The sequence below is a fragment of the Pseudorasbora parva genome, chromosome 1, assembly GCF_024679245.1.
Source record: "Pseudorasbora parva isolate DD20220531a chromosome 1, ASM2467924v1, whole genome shotgun sequence".
Classification (NCBI taxonomy): domain Eukaryota; kingdom Metazoa; phylum Chordata; class Actinopteri; order Cypriniformes; family Gobionidae; genus Pseudorasbora; species Pseudorasbora parva.
The window spans coordinates 63645086-63668767 of record NC_090172.1 but is presented as its reverse complement, the minus strand read 5'-3'; the positions used below and the strand labels follow the sequence as shown (position 1 = coordinate 63668767).

Here is a 23682-nt window from a genome sequence, read left to right as displayed (position 1 = left end):
TATTATAATTTGGGGGTTTAAATTTATTAATTTATTACCCAGGTTGACCAATAGTAACAGATCTGCCAACCAATCACGAGTGATATTTCTTGTTTCAATGTAGTAGTTTCAACCAATACTGAGTGAGGAAATTCAAGCCATTCCGGCAAGGCGCCGCCCAGAGCTGCTATTCATATGCTAATTAGAGCCATTAGCGCCGGCGCCAGCATGCCTCCGCAAGCTCCACATACGTCATGGTTCGTTTCCGTCAATATGTGGCACAGACGAACGCGACGTTCACAGGCTGTAAACTGACGTTAATTGTCGAAAATCAGGGAGATTTCCGGCCGTTTACGGGGACGAAAATCCAACTTTTCATGCAGTGTGATGTATATTTTTAGCAACTTAAATTATTGTGAACAGCACAAGTTTTGAACTTCTGTTTACTTTGTAAGTCCTATTTATCCACATTACATTATTAGTGTTACTGTTATTCATAGTATTCATTTAAGTATTTCTTGTTTCTCAGCATGACATTCCAGTCATCAGGAGGTGGTGGTGCCTACTCCTCATGGAGAATTTTGCGCTTGGAGGGTAGGATATCCGAATTATTATTATTTGTCATTTAGCAGACACTGTTATCCAGAGTGACTGTGACCCTGTAGTGAACTAACTACAGGGACAGTCCCCCCCCGAAGCAACTTCGGGTAAGTGCCGTTTGGATTGGTGACAGCCTCTGGGATTGAACACACAACCTTACGGTGTTCCATTTGGAAGCCCAGAACCCTGACCACTTGACCATCACAAGCTGCATTCTGCATAACTTCATGTTCTCATTGTAGTATCTTTTTGTGTTTTGTCAGACATGGAAGGCAGTTTGCACACTGGGCTGAGGAGGCCATGGCGATTGTGTCCTGTCTCACTGACTGTCAGGTAAGCTTTTGTAAGACAAATTATTCAGATGTTTAAAAAAAAAAAAAAAGAATATTATATATATATATATATATATATATATATATATATATATATATATATATATATATATATATATATATATATATATATATATACATTGATGTTTTCCTGCAAAGTGTTGATACAAATTTGCCCCCATTGTAGTAATGTCATCCCCTCGAGAACCTTTGTGGATTTTAAATCTAACAAAACATTTAAGTTAAATGACTTCATAAATTGTAACACCACATTTGTCATCTATCGCTTATCTTGCCCATGTAAGGATGTGTTTTATGTAGGTCGTACTAAAAGACGTCTGCGTGATCGATTGGCGGAGCATAAGTATGCTATTCGTACCTGTAATCCTGATTATCAGATGGCCCAACACTTTTTATATGTGCACAATAAGAATGATTCTCTATTAAAAATAGAGGTTTTGGAGCATGTGAGACCTTTGGATAGAGGAGGTGATAGGATCCGCAAACTTAATCAGCGTGAGTCATTTTGGATCCATCAGCTGGACGCGCTTCGTTATCCAGGTCTGAACGAGGACATAGAGTTCAAGTGTTTTTTATGATGTATTGTCTATGTCTTTATGATGATTTTGCTTTGTCTTTCTTACTTTAGTCTTTCTTACTTTTGCTTTTCTGGTCTTTGGGTTTTGTTTCTAATATTGTACACTTGCTTTGTTTTTCTCTCCAGGTAGCCTACGTTAAAGGGGAGTTTGTCCTTTTTTTTTTTTTTTTTTTTTTTTTTTCTATTACGTTGGTATCCCCAATCCTGTACACCTGATTGCCTCATTGGATTAATTGATTGTATTAGTCCTTGTTAGGCTAATTGGATGTTTGTTAGGTTATGGGTGGGGTGTAACATATAAATTGTTAACATTCTCATTCATTGTGTTGCTCTGCCCTGATGAAGATCAATTTGGGTCGAAACATGTTGGCTCTTGTATTTTAAAATGATTTAAGCCATACCAAATAAAGGCTTTTTAATTATTTCCTCATCCTTTACTTAACTGAGTGCCTTGGACCTGCCTTTTTTGTTGATACAAATACTTGACTTCTCTCGTGTGAAATTGAAGTACATTTGGGTCTGCATGGCATATGCATAAAATAATACACTTCTTTAAATGATAAAACATTTTTTACATGATTGTAGTCTTGTGGACAATTGAAATACAGTACATCACATTGTGCTATTCTACAGCAAAGAAATGGAACTGCAGAAATTGAGGATGACATAGGAGCACTGGAGGGGGTCACACCACCACAGAATCTTGAGGTATGTAGAGTTCTGTAGTGTATATTTTTACTCAAAGTTTTAATTTGCTGAAACTGTAAAATTGCTAATTGCTGTTCATTTTGGAATATTTTTCATAAAGAACGAGAATGTGATGAGCAGCATCCGAGAAGGTGTTGAATGGTTAAAGGAAAATCACCAGCTCTTGAAGAGCAAATACTTGCCACCACGTATTGTCTGCATGGAGGAGGAAGATGCTCTGAATGCCCTTGCTTAACTGTGTTCTCATTGGCCCTCATTTATCAAAAGTGCGTACACCAAATTTCCAGCGTACACCTTGCGTACACCCAAACCCACGGTGGCTTTGAGATTTATCAATATGGACGTTGGCGTACGGCACGCTCAAATCCTACGCCAGCTCAGGAGGTGGTGTACGCACGTTTGAGTTTGTGGGAAAATGCGCAGAAAAACAATTCCTAACACCACAAAACGCACTGACAAGATATGCTATATGACCCACTGTTAAAAACCACAACAACAACATTTAGTGTTTATTTTTGTGCAACATGAACGTCAATGTTTAATTTGTGTGACTTTACCAAAGCGTTTGATCTGTAGGCATATGTATTCCTCCAGTCGCGAGCCTGTGCGCTTCATCTGACGTTTCAGGCCCGCCTGGCCCTGGCAGCTGCGCACGGACTGGGACTAAAATAATTCAGACTGACAAAATAATAAAAATGGCCTTCTTCTTTTAAATAATAATAAAATCAATAAAAACGGCATTCTTCTTCTAAATAACAAGTGTCATTAAGAATAATAATCATAATAATAAGAATAAGAATCTTACTCCACAATACATCATCACTATTGTACACCCCAATACATGTGCCGTGATACGAAATTAAATGCTAATTGTTTCAAAACGTGCTGTAAAATAATGCATTGTGATGGTAATTTATCATCCAAACAGCTATTTAAACTGCTGGAGTGCGCTTCTCAACCCCCACACTAACAGTAGCTACTCGTAATTTGGGTCCATATTTTGTTTTTGTAGGTGCCTTTAATCCCACTCTTTAAACTCCCAAATAAATCAATTTCGGGTTTTTTTTCCACTTCCCTGGTGATGGTCTCGATGGGCGCGTCTCAATCATCTCAATAGTTCAGTAGTCAGAGCACTGATCAGGGAGTCAGCCCATTGACTTATGTCCTAATCAGTGCCCTGACTAGTGGACTAGTGAGATGATTGAAACGCGCCCGAACTCCACGTCGGAGAAGTTTCGTTTCTTTGCCGTCTTCTGTTTGTCCATGGCGTAAAATGAGGGCGTGCGGGAGGCGGAGACTTGAATATATAGGGGCGTGTTATTCTAATGACGATCGTTTTCAGCCGTGGGATTTATCAAGGGCAAGTATTGCGTACACCTGAATTGCAGAGGTGCGCACGCTTCATAAATCAGGCGGTGAGAGAAGTGTAAGCATAATCTTACGCCAACATATACACCCGTTTCTACGCAAGATTGATAAATGAGGGCCATTTTATATATATATATATATATATATATATATATATATATATATATATATTTTCCTCCTGGCTGAGCTTGCCAAATTTTATGTAACCCTTAGCATGTTACTGCGGGGTAGTTAAATCACTTTTGGACCAGTCACAAAAGACTAAGTTCAACTCTCTGGAGGAAGAAAAAAACTGATGCACAGCAAGAGCAAGAAGGGAATGACTACTCAGACATCAAAATTAGATATTAACAAGAAAATTGTATTTTGGATAGTTCTTGTTTTCTAGGACTTTTTCTTAATGACTGTTGAAATGAAAGATAAAAGAACAGCGACAAAAAATATATCTTTACAAAAAAAGAAATTAATTAAACAGTAGTGTTCAAATGGAATGTCAAATAATAAACAAAAAAACAGTGACTTAATTCAACATTGAATGTCTCAATTCAAAATCAATGTCTCAAATCAATTTCAGTGTCTCAATTCAGATCCATTGGCCCTCATTTATCAATCTTGCGTAGAAACGGGTGTATATGTTGGCGTAAGATTATGCATACACTCCTCTCACCGCCTGATTTATGAAACTGTGCGCACCTCTGCAATCCAGGTGTACGCAATACTTGCCCTTGATAAATGCGGCGGCTGAAAACGATCGTCATTAGAATAACACGCCCCTATATATTCAAGTCTCCGCCTCATCCACGCCCTCATTTTACGCCATGGACAAACAGAAGACGGCAAAGAAGCGAAACTTCTCCGACGTGGAGATCGGGCGCGTTTCAATCATCTCACTAGTCCACTAGTCAGGGCACTGATTAGGACATAAGTCAATGGGCTGACTCCCTGATCAGTGCTCTGACTACTGAACTATTGAGATGATTGAGATGCACCCATCGAGACCATCACCAGGGAAGTGAAAAAAAAAAACGAAATTGTTTTATTTGGGAGTTTAAAGAGTGGGATTAAAGGCACCCACAAAAACAAAATATGGACCCAAATTACGAGTACTCTTAGGAGGTTGAGAAGCGCACTCCAGCAGTTTAAAGCTGTTTGGATGATAAATTACCATCACAATGCATTATTTTACAGCACGTTTTGAAACAATTAGCATTTAATTTCGTATCACGGCACATGTATTGGGGTGTACAATAGTGATGATGATGTGATGTGGAGTAAGATTCATTCACATTAATAACTACATGACAATTTGTAAGATTCTTATTCTTATTATTATGATTATTATTCTTAATGACGCTTGTTATTTAGAAGAAGAGTGTCGTTTTTATTGATTTTATAACTATTATTATTTAAAAGAAGAATGTCATTTTTATTATTTTGTCAGTCTGAATTATTTTAGCCCCAGTCCGTGCGCAGCTGCCGGGCCAGGCGGGCCTGAAACGTCAGATAAAGCGCACAGGCTCGCGACTGGAGGAATACATATGCCTACAGATCAAACGCTTTGGTAAAGTCACACAAATTAAACATTGACGTTCATGTTGCACAAAAATAAACACTGAATGTTGTTGTTGTGGTTTTTAACAGTGAGTCATAATACAGCATATCTTGTCAGTGCGTTTTGTGGTGTTAGGAATTGTTTTTCTGCGCATTTTCCCACTAACTCAAACGTGCGTACACCACCTCCTGAGCTGGCGTAGGATTTGAGCGTGCCGTACGCCAACGTCCATATTGATAAATCTCAAAGTCACCGTGGGTTTGGGTGTACGCAAGGTGTACGCTGGAAATTTGGTGTACGCACTTTTGATAAATGAGGGCCATTGTGAGGAACTTCTAGATGAGGATGATGAAATAAGGGCCCCATTTTATTTCACATTCAAAAACAAAGAGTCATGTCCGAGGTTAGGGACAAGAAAAATGCTTGTGGAGTGTCATCCTTTTATAACCCTGAAATTTGATTGTTTTTTTTTTTTATTGCACTTGTTTAATTTTATAGTTAGTGATCAATTGTAATGGAACAATAATGAGATGTTTAAAATGTAAATTGTAAATAAATATAAATTAAATTGTATTCTTGTTTATGTCTCCAACAAATTGATAATATGCTCACACTTTCAGCCTGGTTAAAAGTAAGTTTTATGTGTGTTCAAGTTTATGCATTTACCCCAGCCATAATTAATCAACTTAAGGAATTAGTTATCTTGATTGTAAAATACTAAAAACCTTTTAAATGTCTATTCTAAAGTTAGATTTTTTTTTATACCAAACTTTGAAATACAATGTGTGTTTATTATACCAGGATGATCGTTTTTGGAGAAAAAACATAAAAGAAAGATTTAAGTGTTCATTGTTTTATTTCAGTAAAGGAGCCTAAAGGCCTTCGAGCAACAGCAGATGCAAAAAAATAATAGCATGAGCAACAATAACCAATAGATCGTTTTAAGACAGAACTAAGATTTAAAAATCAAATGTATCAGCATGAAACTACTGTTGTGAAACTGCGCATGCGCGGGTCAAAACCATAGGTCAAAACCGCTGTAGTGAAACTACGCATGCGCGGGTCAAATCCGCTGTTGTGAAACTGCGCATGCGCGGGTCAAAACCGCGGCTGGGGTAAAACCAAGCGGCAACCTCCCGCGATTTCTCTTGAAGCCAATACGGAAGTAATGTAAACTGCAATTCCTCAACTGGCCACTAGGGACAGGCTCCAGAAGGGAGCAGAATCTCATTGAGCCCCATGTTAAAATTCTCAACTTTAAAGCAGAAAAAAACATGTTTACAGCCTGGTACAAATTGTGGTTTTGGCTTATAAGGCTAATTTTGATCTTCATGACAACTCTGAGGGGGGTGAATTTTTTTATAACTCATTCGTTTACGTTATATAAAGCCTTAAGGTTCTGCATAATTAAGGGCGTGGTTACAAGTGGATAGCCATTTATCCGCCGTCTATAGTTATTGCGTCACCTCAGCTCCGCGCACATCCCGCCTTTTTGCCCATTTTCTGTTATCCGGGAGTGACACGCGATGACTCGCTCACAAGATGGCAACGCCCAGCTCGCCCATACTTTCAGCTTCAGAACGGCTTATCGGAATCCTATGGGTGACGTCACGGACGCTACGTCCATATTTTTTTACAGTCTATGGGTAAAACTGTGGCTCTGCAGACAGATATTATTGAAATCAACAGCTGTATGAAAGCCTCCTCACACCCTCACTGATGCTGCTTTCACTAAAGTCTCTTTCAGACTGTTTGCTGGACACATAGGGGACGGGTTTAGGATTTTATTAACGTTTTCATTCAAATTATCCATCGGGTTTACACGTAGAGTTTCGCCGTGGCTGATGCTCGCCTTGGATTTGACCTGACGAAGGCAAAAGTAACATTTCCTCTCCGCGTATTTGAGTCTCTGATGAAAGGCCAGAACCTCTGCTTGGTGTTCACTTTGATTCGACTGTGACAAACTATTTTACCGCTTCAGTTTTTCCTGAAATGTTCGAGAAGGAAACACAAGCGTGAGGAGCTCGTGGACGCGCACAGACGCGTGAGCGGGCAGGCTGAGTCTATGAGGTTCTTATGTGTAATTCAAGAGCAGCGCCGCGCGAGCGCTATTCATTGCTCAAACCAGACAGCGTTTGAAAGACTTTAGTTCCGATCAGAGAGAGATAGAGATGGCAGAAACCGCCCCAGCCCCGGCTGCTGCCGCCCCGGCCAAATCGCCCAAGAAGAAGTCCGCCGCGAAAGCCAAGAAATCAGGTCCAGGCGTCGGCGAGCTCATCGTCAAGGCTGTGTCCGCGTCGAAGGAGAGGAGCGGTGTGTCCCTCGCCGCCCTGAAGAAAGCGCTCGCTGCCGGCGGCTACGATGTGGAGAAGAACAACTCCCGCGTCAAGATCGCCGTCAAGAGTCTGGTGACTAAAGGCGCCCTGGTGCAGGTCAAAGGGACCGGGGCCTCCGGCTCCTTCAAGCTCAACAAGCAGCAAGTCGAGACCAAGAAGAAACCCGCCAAGAAAGCGGCTCCTAAAGCGAAGAAGCCCGCAGCCAAGAAACCCGCGGCCTCTAAGAAGCCCAAAGCTGCAGCAGCAAAGAAGCCCAAAGCCGCGAAGAAATCACCGAAGAAGGCCAAGAAACCCGCCGCCACAGCCGCTAAGAAGGCGACGAAGAGCTCCAAGAAGGCAAAGAAGCCAGCAGCCGCTAAGAAAGCAGCCAAAAGCCCTAAAAAGGCCAAGGTGGCTAAACCTAAAGCAGCAAAGCCTAAAGCCGCCAAGCCTAAAAGGGCAGCTCCCAAAAAGAGATAAACTTATTTCTTATGGTTTCATCAAAACGGCTCTTTTAAGAGCCACCCACTGATTCATATAAGGAGCTTTATTTCATCTCATCTGTCCAATGAACGTCATTAGATTTCCATAAGAAGGGGAAGGATAATGACCTGACATATTGTTCAAATACACTTATTTTTATTTTATTTCACTGATACTACTATATTATGATTATGTTAACTATACTTATTTATATAAAAAGCCGCCCATTTAAAGGAATCCTAGCGGCATTAGATGATACAACAGCGTGGCGTCCTTGAGTGTCGTCAGTCGCAGAAAGGGGTTGGGTTTAGAGTGAAGGTCACTGATTGGCTGGAAATGTTTCCAGATTTGAACCAATAGGAGACTGGCACGCTTTCTTTTATAAATCGCCTCTCACTGGACTACGGCATTATCTTTATTTCTTTTAAGACTTCAGAACAAATTAAACTCTGCAATGAGCGGACGAGGCAAAACCGGCGGAAAGGCTCGCGCCAAGGCCAAGAGTCGCTCTTCCAGAGCGGGACTGCAGTTCCCCGTCGGCCGTGTCCACAGGCTTCTCCGCAAAGGCAACTATGCCCAGCGCGTCGGTGCCGGTGCTCCGGTTTATTTGGCCGCTGTGCTCGAGTATCTCACCGCTGAGATCCTGGAGTTGGCTGGAAACGCCGCTCGGGACAACAAGAAGACCCGTATCATTCCTCGACACCTGCAGCTGGCGGTGCGCAATGACGAGGAGCTGAACAAGCTTCTGGGTGGCGTGACCATCGCTCAGGGCGGCGTGCTGCCCAACATTCAGGCCGTGCTGCTGCCCAAGAAGACCGAGAAGCCCGCCAAGTCCAAATAAATACTCCAAAGCCTGCTTTTAGCAACGCAAAGGCTCTTTTAAGAGCCACACAATTTCTCCCAGAGAGAGTTTTTTTAATGATTAATAGCATTTTGACTTAACTAAGGCACACTGTTGTGTTACTTGAATTTTAGGTCTTAAAATAAACCTGCAGTGTTTTTTCTCTTAAGACCATATTTACACAATGGTCTATTGTTCAGCCATGAACTGCTTTTGGGGGATTTTTTGTTTTGTTTTAATGGTCTAGATAAATCAACATTTAACTAAGTAAAATGCCCAACACAATTTTAGTTTATAGTAATGTTTGCCCAAATGTCTTGACCGATGCACAGGTGATGTTCCTGGAGCTAAATCACATAAAGGCCAAAGTTTTCATTCACTTCATCAGGTTTTGTATATAAAATCTGAACATTAATAATAGATTTTTCATCAAATGAAGACATTTCAAATGATTAATATTGTGATATACTAATGTAAATATTGGCAACTGTTATACATGAGCAGTAAACCCTGCAAGTGATCCATCAGATGTTTTCTACATTTGATGAGATTCTGTGGCCCAACGTTGCAATATTATATGTTTTTAGTATTACCGGTATATAATATTATTTCCCTAAAATGACTTTCTAAAAATATCAAATGTAAATGTAATATAAAAAAAATATTTCTGCATTGGAGATGCATGCAGAATTACATGACTTAATAAAAGGTGGAAACAATTTGTTCTTGCTTCTATATTTTGTTTTTTCTGGAGTTAATCCTATCTTTATAAAAAGGAAATTACTTTATATTTCATCTGGATGTTCATGAGTCCATAGTTCTTATACTCTCCAGTGTTGACATAAATAAAACTATATACACTTTGAGCGGGAAAACAGGAGACGTCATTGGCCAACTGCTATAACGACAATAGCCAATCGAATGCCTCTGAAGCGACTCCATCCAATCAGCGCATGGCAGCTCTAGGCTTAAATAAGCGCTGTGTTCCTGTGAGCTCTTCATTCGTTTGTTCTGTTCAGAGCAGCCGCAGTCCCGCAGCCCGCAGAGCTCATCAGAAACAATGGCGAGAACCAAGCAGACCGCTCGTAAGTCAACCGGAGGAAAAGCCCCGAGGAAACAGCTGGCTACCAAAGCCGCCCGTAAGAGCGCTCCAGCTACCGGTGGCGTTAAAGGGTCATGAAACCCTACAGCTAAATTTTTGAGATTTTAACAGAGTTATGTGTGTTGAACATCATTGAACATAATGTTAGCATCTGTTAGATTTAATTAAAAGGTGAATCTGGTCAATTTTTATGTTTTTCACCCTATTTTCGTCTTCCGGGTTTAAAAACTACATTGCGTCCACGTCACAGCTTGTGACGTACCATCGCTCTAATAGTGCTACGTGACGCATCGGTGTCTCATTATTATTAATGAGACTGAGTTTTCTTATCCTATGAGAAGACACCGTCTCTTAATTATTCATGACAGCACGTGGTTCTTTCAAATGACAGAAGTGACAGTCTGCGTGTTCACGGAGTAGATGAGAGGAGTTTATGATGGGTCGTAAGTGTTTGTTTCCCTGGTGTAAAGATTCGGGTGTGTTGCATGGCTTTCCCCGCGATGCTGCCAGGGCTAGTCTCTGGCTGCGGGCGGTTGGTTGGCCATCGACTAGCGACACCTCAAAGCTTTATGTGTGTAACAAACATTTTTCGAATGAAAGTTACGAGAACTGGAGACAGGTGGACTTCGGTTTTGCTCAGCAACGCAGTTTGCGTCTTGCCGGCAATGCTGTACCAAGTCCGGAGGACTTTTCTATCTGTACCATCTTCCCCTGGGGTTTCAGGAGGAGAAAAGTCCTCCACCTCAGCAGAGCCCTCTGTACTGCTTTTACTGTAGTCTTCACTGTCGCTGTCCATCTTTATTATGGGTGTTCTGGGACGCGCGTAAGTTAGATCTCAACTATATGTACATAACGGTTGTTGTTTTTTTCGATCATTTTTTTTTTCTTTAAAAAAATATGCATTTATACTGTGTATACAAACATAATTCTATATTTATAAATGACAATAATAATTGTGTATGCATTTCTATATTTTAAACAATTCCGATTAATCTAATATATGTAGCAAGGCATTCGGTTACTTTAAATGGTCAAACAGACGGTTGTCAGTGTATTTTATTGGACTTTAATTTTGCCAGCTTTAAAAATCCTGCATTTCGTTACGTTTAACCCCATATTTTTGTTGAGATTTGGCATGGGCCACTGCTCTGCACTGATAGATGACAGTTGCTCGCCCCCCTCTTTCTTCCCCTGCCTCGCTCTGCCACACCCACCCCCTCCCCTCTTTTCACGGGCATGCACGCCCATTTAAGTAGCATTTTTCAAAAAGATTACGAGGTGGATTTGAGCTGAAAGAGGGGGTTTCATGACCCTTTAAGAAGCCTCACCGTTACAGGCCCGGTACCGTGGCGCTGAGAGAGATTCGCCGTTATCAGAAATCCACTGAGTTGCTGATCCGCAAACTGCCCTTCCAGCGGCTGGTGAGAGAAATCGCTCAGGATTTCAAGACGGATCTGCGCTTCCAGAGCTCCGCTGTCATGGCCCTGCAGGAGGCTAGCGAGGCTTATTTGGTGGGTCTGTTTGAGGACACCAATCTGTGCGCCATCCACGCCAAGAGAGTCACCATCATGCCCAAAGACATCCAGCTGGCCCGCCGCATCCGCGGAGAGCGCGCTTAGATCCACCGCGGCATCAGCCACACAAACACCAAAGGCTCTTTTAAGAGCCACATCAACAACTCAATGAAAGATAATTTCCATTTAAAAGAAAAACACATTTAACATTTAATTCCCTGAAAAAAATGTCCCCCATATAATATCTTATTTAGAAACAAAATAACCAAAGTTATTTTTTTTTCTTTTTCCGAAGTGTATTTTTTTATATATATGTGTGTGTGTATATATATGTATATATATATAAAAACATTTAAATATGATGTTAATATTAATACTTCCACCATCAAGCGTCAAAAGTCTGATCATATTTGAAATAATTAACTGGTGACGTAAACTAGGTCCGCCCCTTACTGTGGTTTCAACCAGGTCCGCTAGCTGATTATAAACTCCTCTTCTCCAGTATTTGATCTTTTTTCAGTTGCTGTGATTTGAAAAGTATCTGTCGACATGTCCGGAAGAGGAAAGGGCGGTAAAGGACTCGGGAAAGGAGGCGCTAAGCGGCACCGAAAGGTTCTCCGCGATAATATCCAGGGAATCACTAAACCCGCTATTCGGCGTCTAGCTCGGCGTGGCGGCGTCAAGCGTATTTCTGGCCTGATCTATGAAGAGACGCGCGGTGTGTTGAAGGTGTTTCTGGAGAACGTCATTCGTGATGCTGTTACCTATACTGAGCACGCCAAGAGAAAGACCGTCACCTAGGGCTGGTCGATTCCGAAATTTTTGGAATCGATTCCGATTCCAATTCCTGTTTCCGGAATCGACGGAGTCGATTCCAAGAATCGATTCCCCACTGTTGTTTTCGATTCCTTTTCGATTCTTCTTTTTTTTAACAAAATCGATGGTGAACCTAGTTCAGGAGTGACCGCAGGATACAAGGATGTAGAAAGAATCCTTCTCCGAAACTTTATTTGTAAAATGATGATACGTTCCCATAACTCTGATGAATTTTAAATGATGGATTCTCCTGAAATGGCCCATATAGCCCAGAAGTAAATGCGATTTAGCCTAATAAATCAAAGGATAGCACATTATTCATGGATGTGCATTTATTGCATGTTTAAAACTACATGACATGTCTAAAATGCATGTGCACAGTTAAGTTAAATGACTACATTCAAATAAGTGCTTGCACAGAATGTACGAGGTAAAATAACCACAATATTAAAGAAAAAAAATTATATAAGAGTGCGCAGTTTATTTGTCAATCAGATGCGCGAGCAAGTTGCGTTCATTACTATAGCAACATAGACTCGGTCATTAAGCTGTACTAGGCGCATTTTCTTTCTGTTATCAATGGATTAATGAAAATAAAATAAAATAGAAAATTAAAATAAGACCCTCACATCTGCATCTGTAAGCAGCGCTCAAAACCTACCGTTGTGGATAACAGAACCATTTCACAATTTAAAATTATGGAGTTTTTGTGTGCAAAATGTAGCAAACTTGTCCACGATATGCAGCATCACAGAAGGAAACAATGACAATAAACACTATTAAACTAAGTGAAGGAAAGGTATGGTAATAATCAGCGATATGCGTTCTCATATGGCTCGATTTGAACGTTTCATACCATAAAAATAAGTAGTTAGAATTACGTTCTAGTGACGTCATCACACAATGACGCAAAAAAACGCTGAATTGCTTTATTTTTAACTCGTAATTTGAAACTAAGTGTTCAAAAGAACCTTTTGCAAAAAATAAATAGACTTCCAATCATTATTGGTAAGCGAGAGACAAGTGAATAAAGAGGAGTCGATTCCCCGAGATGGATGGATGGATTCTTTTTTTACTCCAATGGGGCCAATTTTTATGATCATGCCTAGGGCCCCACAACCTCACGGGCCGGCACTGCCTGTGCTGTACCTGTGGCTCTTCATTGTGAAGCCGGGGCGCTGCGTATGGAGACTGATTGCTTTTGGGTCTTTTCTTCACCTAAATTAAACGTTTTTGACCTCAGAACTCTTGATATATAAGTAGGCCTACATTCTGTTTTATTCTGTTTTTTATATTATATAATCCACAAATGAGTAAGTTTAAATAAATAATGTAAATAAAATTGTTGGCTGAATCAATTGAGAATCTCACTCCAAAAAGTCATAATGGCAAAATCATAACCCAATATATAATTAATAATGATGATGAAATTGGGGAGTCACGTGGTGAGGTACCAGGAAATGGCTGCGCTTTAGCAGAGCTCCGAACCCCGTCAAACTAATACTGCTTTTAAACAACTTAATCTCTCCCAAACAACACGGTTTTGGTCGGTGGTAATTTCTTAATTCACTAAACTTGATATCATTGCGAAGCATGTCCATGGGGTCCTAGAAGAAGAGTGTACAAACTCGATTGCCTACTGTTACGGTGAGTGACGCCAATGTTAGCTCTGCAACAGTTAACAATGCATATGCTAACCAAGAAGAAACGTCAAAGATGGGCATAAGCGTTCTGTTTGCCGAAATGACTAAAATGGGAGCTACCCTGAATGGTGTTGCAGCAGATGCCGCTGTCTGTGGGACCCACACGGACCAGAAATAACTTTCATTCTGCCTGGAAGGCATCTGCACTGTTATGTTTGTTTTTAGGACAGTGCTAGTTTTGCTTTTTGTTTGTTCCAGTAATGGTTTCCAAAGTGAGGTATTCTTATTTATTATTTGGTTCACACAAAGCTGTCAATATTTGTTTAATGGTTGTAGACTGGAAGATGCAGGGCTTATACATAACTCGCCATGGTGTAATAATGGGCAATATAGATGTTAATATTGTATCATGGAACATAAATGGGTGCAGCACACCAATCAAAAGGAAAAAAATACTCAGTTATCTTAAGTCTCATAACACTGATGTTGCATATATTCAAGAAACACACTTTGAAAATGGAAATGAGGCCTTGAAGATAAAAAGGGATTGGGTTGGGATAGTATTTCATAATTCAGTATCAAGTAAAAGCTGCGGTGTTACGATACTTATTAACAAAAGACTTAATTTTGTTTTATTACAAGAATTCAAGGACGAAAATGGACGTTATTTATGCCTACAGGCACTTATCAATGGCGTTCAGGTTGTTTTATGCAACATATGTGCTCCAAATAGAGATGAACCTAATTTTATACATAAGGTTAATAAGATGCTGGGAAGCTTGCAAGGACATGTTTTATTAGGTGGAGATTTTAATAATGTTCCGGATGAATATATTGATAGGAGTGTCAATAATGTAACTTCAATCACTAAAACAGGTCTGGCATTAAATTCTTTAAAAGAAGATGTTGGTTTAGTGGACATTTGGAGACTGGTGCATCCTCTGGATAGGGAATACACCTTTTACTCTCACTGCCACAAAACTTATTCCCGAATAGACTATTTTTTGATCTCTAATTCATGTGTTGACTTAATATTGAACTGTAAAATAGGTGTTATTGCTTTAACGGACCATGCACCTGTGGAATTACGTATAAATTTAAAGGTTGAGAAAAACTGTAAAGGAAGATGGAGATTGAATTCAAGCATACTGCAGGATGAACAATTTGAGTCAACATTAAAAGAGGATATCAAATATTTTCTAGAGATAAATGTTGGGTCTACTAACGGGTTAGCCACAGTGTGGGATGCACTGAAAGCATTTGTTTGTGGTAAATGTTTAGCTTTCAGCTCCAAAAGAGTTAAAGAAAATAAGGCAAAGATCCAAACTTTGGAGGAACGTATAGGTACTTTGGAAAAACAAATAGCAGGGAAATTTGATGATGGTAAATTTAAAGAGATTTGTCAGCTTAAGTTTAGTCTTCATGAAATCTATAACAAGAAGGCAGAGTATGCTCTTTTCCGGCTTAAAACTAATTTCTATGAGAATGGGGAAAAAACGGGAAGGTTATTGGCAAGACAACTTAAAAAAATAGATAATCAGAATGTGATTACTGCAATCAAAAAGGATGATACATTGGTTACATCTTCCTCAGATATTAATATGGCTTTCAAAATGTTTTATCAAGACTTGTATACATCTGAGAACATGGTTAATAAGAATCAGATGGATGCTTTTTTTAAAAAAATAACAATTCCAAAGATCTCACAAAATGATGAGGACAAACTGGAAACTCCTTTAACAGAGGTTGAAGTAAAGAAGGCCATTGGTGCAATGAAATCTGGAAAGTCACCTGGGATAGATGGCTTTCCAGCTGAATTCTACCAAAAATTTATAGACATACTCTGCCCATTTTTGACTGAAGTACTTCATGAAGCGTTTGAATATGGATCACTTCCTGAAAGTTTTAACCAGGCAGTAATATCTCTAATTCCAAAAGGCGACAAAGATTTAACTGATCCAGCCAATTATAGACCAATAAGTTTAATAAAAGTCGATTGTAAAATATTATCCAAAGTGTTAGCAACAAGGTTAGAAATTGTATTGCCACAAATTATTCATAAAGACCAGGTAGGTTTTATCAAGAACAGATCTGCGTCCGATAATATGAGAAGATTACTGCATCTCTTATGGATGAATAGAAATAATGTTAATCCCGTGTTAGCTATATCTCTGGATGCCCAGAAAGCTTTCGACAGGGTAGAGTGGAGCTTTTTGTTTACAGCCCTGGCGAAATTCGGTTTAAATGGAAAATTCAGCAGATGGATTAGAATCTTGTATTCGGGACCAAAGGCAGCTGTGTTTACAAATGGGGTGCTTTCTTCTTGTTTTAATATTTCCAGATCAACACGTCAAGGGTGCAGTTTAAGTCCACTATTATTCACTATCTTTTTAGAGCCATTGGCCATTCAAATTAGAGAAAACTCAAGAATTAAAGGTGTATTTGCTGGGGGCAGGGAACACAAATTATTTTTGTACGCAGATGACATTTTGGTAATAAGTCAAGACCCCACTAATTCTATCACAACCTTACTTGAAGTTATTGATAATTATTCGCTGTTCTCTGGGTACAAAATTAATTGGCATAAATCTGAGGCGATGCCAGTTTCACAAGCTTGCACTCATAGTATATTAACTGGTTTCAATTTTAGGTGGGTGGATAAAGGATTGAAATATCTTGGAATTGAACTGAACCCAAATATTGATGATATTATGGCGAACAATATGGAAAAATGCTCATCAAAATTAAGACTAATTTGGATAAATGGAGCAAGTTAAATTTAACATTATGGGGGAAAGTAAGTACAGTGAAAATGGTCATAGCCCCTCTTATCAATTACTATACTAGAATGTTACCTATGTGCATACCACGGCCAATACTAATAAGTTATAATAACATGATAAAACACTTTCTTTGGAATGGAGGTAGACCTCGTATTAACATTAACCGACTCTGCCAGCCCAAAAAAGAAGGGGGATTAGCCCTGCCCAATGTAGAACATTACAGTATTTCTTTTGAGATGTCTAGTCTGGTGAAACATTGGGTCGGGGAAATCAACTTGGACTGGATTTTGATAGAACGAGAGCTTGCTTCTCCATTTTCACCGATAGATATTCTATCACAAAAGTCAAATAAAGGGAATCGAATGCAAAATCCTCTCTTGAAATTTTCTAAAATGGTATGGTTAGAGGTACATAAAAAATACAAACTGGTTGCATATATGCAAAAATATGCCCCCTTGTGGCATAACCCTAAAATTAAAATTAATAGACAGACTATTTACTGGGCGCAATGGCAAAGAAAAGGTATCAGAACTATAGGTGATCTATTGGAGGGAGACATATTTATGTCATATGATGATATCAAAAGGAAATTTAAATTGGAGGGTCGTGACCAATTTTGGAAGTATTTACAAATTAGAGATTGTTTGAAAAGAAGTGTTAAGTTGTTAAATGGGGAAAATCCTGTAGAGACCTTTCTGCTACTACCTCCAATATTGTGTAAAGCCTCAAAATGGTACAATATTTGCCCCTGGGTTAAAAGCAATACAAGTAAAAGTCTGAAAGTAATATGGGAAAGAGATTTAGGATGTGCAGTTTTGTTCAAAATAATAGCAGTACAATGTGACTAACCAGAATAATCAAGGTTTTTCGTATATTTTTTTATTGCTACGTGGCAAACAAGTTACCAGTAGGTTCAGTAGATTGTCAGAAAACAAATGAGACCCAGCATTCATGATATGCACGCTCTTAAGGCTGTGCAATTGGGCAATTAGTTGAATTATTTGAAAGGGGTGTGTTAAAAAAAATAGCAGTGTGGCATTCAATCACTGAGGTCATCAATTTTGTGAAGAAACAGGTGTGAATCAGGTGGCCCCTATTTAAGGATGAAGCCAACACTTGTTGAACATGCATTTGAAAGCTGAGGAAAATGGGTCGTTCAAGACATTGTTCAGAAGAACAGCGTACTTTGATTAAAAAGTTGATTAGAGAGGGGAAAACCTATAAAGAGGTGCAAAAAATGATAGGCTGTTCAGCTAAAATGATCTCCAATGCCTTAAAATGGAGAGCAAAACCAGAGAGACGTGGAAGAAAACGGAAGACAACCATCAAAATGGATAGAAGAATAACCAGAATGGCAAAGGCTCAGCCAATGATCACCTCCAGGATGATCAAAGACAGTCTGGAGTTACCTGTAAGTACTGTGACAGTTAGAAGACGTCTGTGTGAAGCTAATCTATTTTCAAGAATCCCCCGCAAAGTCCCTCTGTTAAAAAAAAGGCATGTGCAGAAGAGGTTACAATTTGCCAAATAACACATCAACTGGCCTAAAGAGAAATGGAGGAACATTTTGTGGACTGATGAGAGTAAAATTGTTCTTTTTGGGTCCAAGGGCCACAGGCAGTTTGTTAGACGACCCCCAAACTCTGAATTCAAGCCACAGTACACAGTGAAGACAGTGAAGCATGGAGGTGCAAGCATCATGATATGGGCATGTTTCTCCTACTATGGTGTTGGGCCTATTTATCGCATACCAGGGATCATGGATCAGTTTGCATATGTTAAAATACTTGAAGAGGTCATGTTGCCCTATGCTGAAGAGGACATGCCCTTGAAATGGTTGTTTCAACAAGACAATGACCCAAAACACACTAGTAAACGGGCAAAGTCTTGGTTCCAAACCAACAAAATTAATGTTATGGAGTGGCCAGCCCAATCTCCAGACCTTAATCCAATTGAGAACTTGTGGGGTGATATCAAAAATGCTGTTTCGGAAGCAAAACCAAGAAATGTGAATGAATTGTGGAAAGTTGTTAAAGAATCATGGAGTGGAATAACAGCTGAGAGGAGCCACAAGTTGGTTGACTCCATGCCACACAGATGTCAAGCAGTTTTAAAAAACTGTGGTCATACAACTAAATATTAGTTTAGTGATTCACAGGATTGCTAAATCCCAGAAGAAAAAATGTTTGTACAAAATAGTTTTGAGTTTGTACAGTCAAAGGTAGACACTGCTATTTTTTTGAACACACCCCTTTCAACTAATTGCCCAATTGCACAGCCTTAAGAGCGTGCATATCATGAATGCTGGGTCTTGTTTGTTTTCTGACAATCTACTGAACCTACTGGTAACTTGTTTGCCACGTAACAATAAAAAATATACTAAAAACCTTGATTATTCTGGTTAGTCACATTGTACTGCTATTATTTTGAACAAGACTGTATAATAGATGATGATACATGGGATTCAATTCTGTCAAACAATGGGTTGCACATTAGAGAAGCTAGGGGTAAGTTTATTCAATACAAAATTCCTAACAGATATTATTATGCTCCTTCCAGGCTTTATAAAATGGGTATACATCTCTGTTGGAAATGTCAAATAGCTAAAGGCACTTTGATACATGCCCTTTGGGAATGTCCGGTGATTTCTGCTTTTTGGAGCAGTGTTTTAAGTTACATGCAGGGTTGGTTATCCTGTATCCTGCCCAAATCACCTAGACTGTGTTTACTTGGAGACAAAAGAGAAGTGCCAATGTTAAATAAACATACTTTTAGAGTGTTAAATACTGCTTTGGTAACATGTGCCCGACTTATTTTGAAATTCTGGAAGGACTCTCATGCCCCAACGCTTAGAATGTGGAAAGAAAGAATGACTGAAAATGCTTCATGTGAAAAGATGTTGGGAAGACAATGTACGAATGAAATCATGAAAGAACAATGGGATAGTTTCTGCACATACATGTCTATAATGTAATCTGAACATAAGCTGTTTATAGAGATTTACATGGATCCTCACTGTTGTTATCTGTTTTTTTTGTTTGTTTGTTTGTTTTTTTTGTTTGTTATAAAATTAAAAACTCAATAAATATTTGAATTATAAACAAAAATAAAAAAAATAATGATGATGAAATGAACATGTTCAATGCGTCTGTATGACGCTAAAGGTTTCTCATTGAAAGCAATGGAGTACCTGCGTGTTGAAAAATGGTGCTTATGGGGTCCTGATCAAGCGTCAATGTGTGAGAAGTTGGGAGTGAGAACGCGTAGAAATTTTCAGAAAATACATTATTGCAATGCAGTAAACAACAACCATCGGTGGTCTCCCAGTGGTTTACATTATTGGCAGTTTAGTGTTAAATTATTGATTTACACCAAAAAAAAACTAACATGTGATTTAATCTCCGCAAACATTATTTTTGTGTTGAACTGAACCTGAACTGATTAACATATGGTCATTCATTTTGTTCAGAAGAATAACAACAATCTAGGAACAAAAGTTTTATTAACATTTCAACCTTTAGGTTAACAAATGTGAAAGTCATGAAAAGAAAATGTTATGTCACTCTTTATTTATCAAATAGAAATCTTACGCTTTGTTAACTGCAGCAAAAAACAGCAAATATAAAATGAATGAAAACAAGAAAATAATATGTATAATATAAGGCTATATATATATATATATATATATATATATATATATATATATATATATATATATATATATATAATGATATAAGTAACATAATCTTGTCTTGGCCAAAACACAGGCACTATTTGATACGGTAATGTGTTAAATATAAATGCTCACTAGAGAAAATGCTTTACTATATTATAGATACATTTGCTACATCATTTATGGGCAGATAATATAGTGCACTTGTAGCTGGTTCAGAAATAATAAAATGTAATTAATATTGTTAGTGAACATCATCAAAAAATTGTGCTTTTATATTTGTGTTATAAGGCGCGATATAAATGATTAATTATAGTAGGAACCATTCATGCAGAACATTTCTATATGGGGCACATATTGGTGACGCACGACACCTCCTGCTGTGCTAACTGCGCCATCTTTAGACGCACATTTGCCGCTGACGGGCTCAGGTGTTCTTCTAAGGTCTGGTAAGGATAATTTAATGTAATGGACTGCGTTTTTGCATGTTTTACTGAGACTAGTTAGCTTTCTCTGTTCTGTGTGGGCGGAGTGAAGATGAGAGGCGTATAAGTCTGAAAATGTATTGTGCTTTATTTCTCCTTCCATGTTGACTGTGTTATATGTTAAGTGTTTGACATGTGTTTACTATAAAGTTTAAGAGTTTGTTAGATAGGAAAAAAGAGTTAGGTCTGTATGCAAAGTCTTTAGGGTGACCGTATTTTGATGACTGAAAACCAGGACACTCGACCCGGCAATAAGATACTCAAATACTCGAAGTTTACTCAAAGATGCCTTATTAATGTCAATAGTTTAAAGTATGCTCCCTCTGTATGTATAGAAAATTGTTATATTACAAAATACTATCTATAACCAAGTGTCCGTGCCCTGGGAAAACAGGACATTTGGTCCCTACAAAGTGATGTCACATTTGAATGTCCTTTTAAAGCTACAATATGTATTTGTTTGCCACAAGGGGTCACTAACCTCTTTAAACCAACACCGAAGGTGTAGATCGGAGGTCTTCAACCCTGCTCCTGGGACCCTCTGTCCTGCAGAGTTTATGCTGCGTCCCGTGCAGGTTTTTAAGCCTGTAAATTACGACTTAACCACGACTCACGACTTTGTAGCGTTCTAGTCAAAGTCACGCCAAACTGCCGGAGCTCCAGGAATTGCAGTACTGAGATATAAACAAACCATCCGGACCTTATGGTGCTTATGCTCATTTACAATCATTTCTCTCACCAAAAGTGCTTACTCATGGCTTATCTGAGGGAAACGGAGGAGAAAAAATGGCGCATAAGGCAAGAGAAGCTGTAATACCTTTTATTTTAGATTATTTGTATATTTGGAAATATATTTGGTATTAATATATTCTTGCACTCAATGGACTGAAAACTAGCTAACGCTAGAAAAGCTGCTGATAATGCATAACGTGCTGATTAATAATAATGTTAGAGCAATACCTTATTTTAATAAACTAATTGGTTTTTAATGCACTTTAATCCATTAACACCGCATCCGTAGGGGCTGCCGTTGTTTTTTCACAGGCTATGTAATGTCAGAACTCGTAACTTGGAGTACGTCGATCTAGTACGAGTTCACGGCTGGGACGTCACGGGTTTAACGGCCGTTCCAGAGCATTTTCATGGGTAGAAGGTAAGGCTGTGCGATATTGAGGAAAAATGCGATATGCGATGTCTTGTTAAGTAATGCGATCTTCATTATGCGATACCATATTGCAATTAGTGTGTAAAATCTGTTTCAATTATATTTTAAAAAATATATACAAAAAAAATGAGAATGAAACCATTTGTGTTTCACATTCTTTCTGGGAAAAGAAAGTATTGCTACAACTTCTGAAAGTGACCAGCAGTGTTTTAGCAAACATTTGAGTTACAAATTGTTCACGTTTCAGACAGCGTCAGATTGCAAATTATTGTTTTTCGCCAATTTTTTGGATTTAATAATTGTTTTTAACATCAAGCAAGTCACATAAGTAATAGTAATGTGCCGTCTATTCTCTGCCGATTGTGTGACCTAAAACTTAGACTTTTCACAGTTGAAGTAGGCTAATAACATCAGTCAGATATTGCGAGCCATTGCGATATGCATATTGCGATATGTCCGTTTGCGATATTTCGATATATTGCACAGCCCTAGTAGAAGGTTGGAAAAACACAGGTTACGGGACGTGGCATTAGCTCCAACCGTAATTAAAGACAGGTGAAGCTAATCAAGATCTTCAGGAGCACATGTTGAAAGTACACGGGCTAAAGCAGGTTGGGCATAAACTTATCAGGACAGCGGGTCCACAGGAGCGGGGTTGAAGACCTCTGGTGGAGAGATTGAGGACGCAGTGAATGAGCGTGAAATCATTGAACTTGTCATCATACTGATGGATCTAATTATGATTATGGGGAAATAATGTTCTGGATGAATGAATGTATTCCTGTTGATTTACAGATCCTCTCAAATAACTGAATGACTGAAAGCACACTAATATTTCTTCTTGAAAACTTGTGTAGCACACTTGTTTGGAGCATAAGTTGCATCCGCGGCTCCAGCATCAGCGCCTGAAGAACACAAAGGTTATGATCGTCACACATGAATCATCGTGATCTGCTGATGTGTAATAGTTACGGTTAGTGGTTTGACTTTAACAGTGATGATCATGACTGTGTGTTTCTCTCACCTCTATCTGTGTCGAGCTTCAGGTCAGAGTATAAAGTGTCTCCAGACGCGCTGCTCTTCCCTGAGAGTGAACAACACACACAACGCTTCACATCTACAGATACACTCATAACTGACAATACATCATTATATCACGAGAGATACTGTATGTCATAAATAATATACATGTTCAAATATTGTATATGTTTTTAAATACTTTACTTTCACATGATCTGTAAGCTGCTGTTTCACAGCATCTCTTTATTTACCTCTGTGTTTCTCCTTCGATTTCATTTCGATCAGAAAATCACCAAATCGAGCGCCTGTCAGGAGAAACAGCAGCTTGATTATCTGACTCTCTAGGCCTGTTTTTGATCTTCTCCAATATTAATTTTGCTCTGTTTAATTAATTTCAGTTAACACAGAATTGTTACATTTCCAAAATAAAGTTGCCTTAATCAGTTTATGATTGTAAAAGGGTTTCCTGATATAATAGAAGCATTATATATTCTCTAGTAAATGTGATGGTTCATTCAGACAGCTGATGTTCAGTTTGTTGTTTTGTCGTTTACCTTTCCCCTTGCTTTTCTTTTTGTCCTGTATATTGATCTGTGCGTAAGTCACATCACTGAGTCCAGCAGTATTAATATCTAATACAGAACAAAATCATCAGATTATGCAGAACATGCTGGAAATATTGTAGGAAAAACAGGACCTCACCTT

At 38.9% G+C, this 23682-nt stretch overlaps 3 protein-coding genes and 1 long non-coding RNA gene across 6 annotated transcripts; 3 read left to right on the top strand and 1 right to left on the bottom strand.

The window, feature by feature from the left end:
• The first annotated feature begins 7308 nt into the window (after positions 1–7308).
• On the top strand, positions 7309–7932 carry LOC137079576 (histone H1-like). The gene has a single exon (XM_067447522.1). The coding sequence runs from the start codon at positions 7309–7311 to the stop codon at positions 7930–7932; it is 624 nt and encodes a 207-aa protein (XP_067303623.1).
• Positions 7933–8371: 439 nt separating this feature from the next.
• LOC137079916 (histone H2A-like) lies at positions 8372–9326 on the top strand. The gene has a single exon (XM_067447546.1). The coding sequence runs from the start codon at positions 8390–8392 to the stop codon at positions 8774–8776; it is 387 nt and encodes a 128-aa protein (XP_067303647.1). The 5' UTR covers positions 8372–8389; the 3' UTR covers positions 8777–9326.
• Positions 9327–9836: 510 nt separating this feature from the next.
• LOC137079815 (histone H3) lies at positions 9837–11525 on the top strand. Of its 3 annotated transcripts, XM_067447540.1 has the most exons (3): positions 9837–9941; positions 10349–10354; positions 11198–11525. In XM_067447540.1, exons 1-3 carry the CDS (start codon positions 9837–9839, stop codon positions 11495–11497), a joined length of 411 nt encoding a protein of 136 aa, XP_067303641.1. In that variant the 3' UTR covers positions 11498–11525. The 3 variants fall into 3 exon arrangements, with proteins under 3 accessions (XP_067303641.1, XP_067303640.1, XP_067303639.1); XM_067447539.1 differs by lacking the exon at positions 10349–10354; XM_067447538.1 differs by lacking the exon at positions 10349–10354 and having other exon boundaries at positions 9837–9942; positions 11193–11525.
• A 10061-nt stretch (positions 11526–21586) lies between these two features.
• On the bottom strand, positions 21587–23588 carry LOC137080277 (uncharacterized). Its single transcript, XR_010906151.1, has 4 exons — positions 23532–23588; positions 23229–23282; positions 22982–23041; positions 21587–22862 (listed from the first exon to the last, which is right to left on the bottom strand). It is a non-coding gene; the product is annotated as an uncharacterized lncRNA (long non-coding RNA).
• Between the last annotated feature and the right edge of the window lie 94 nt (positions 23589–23682).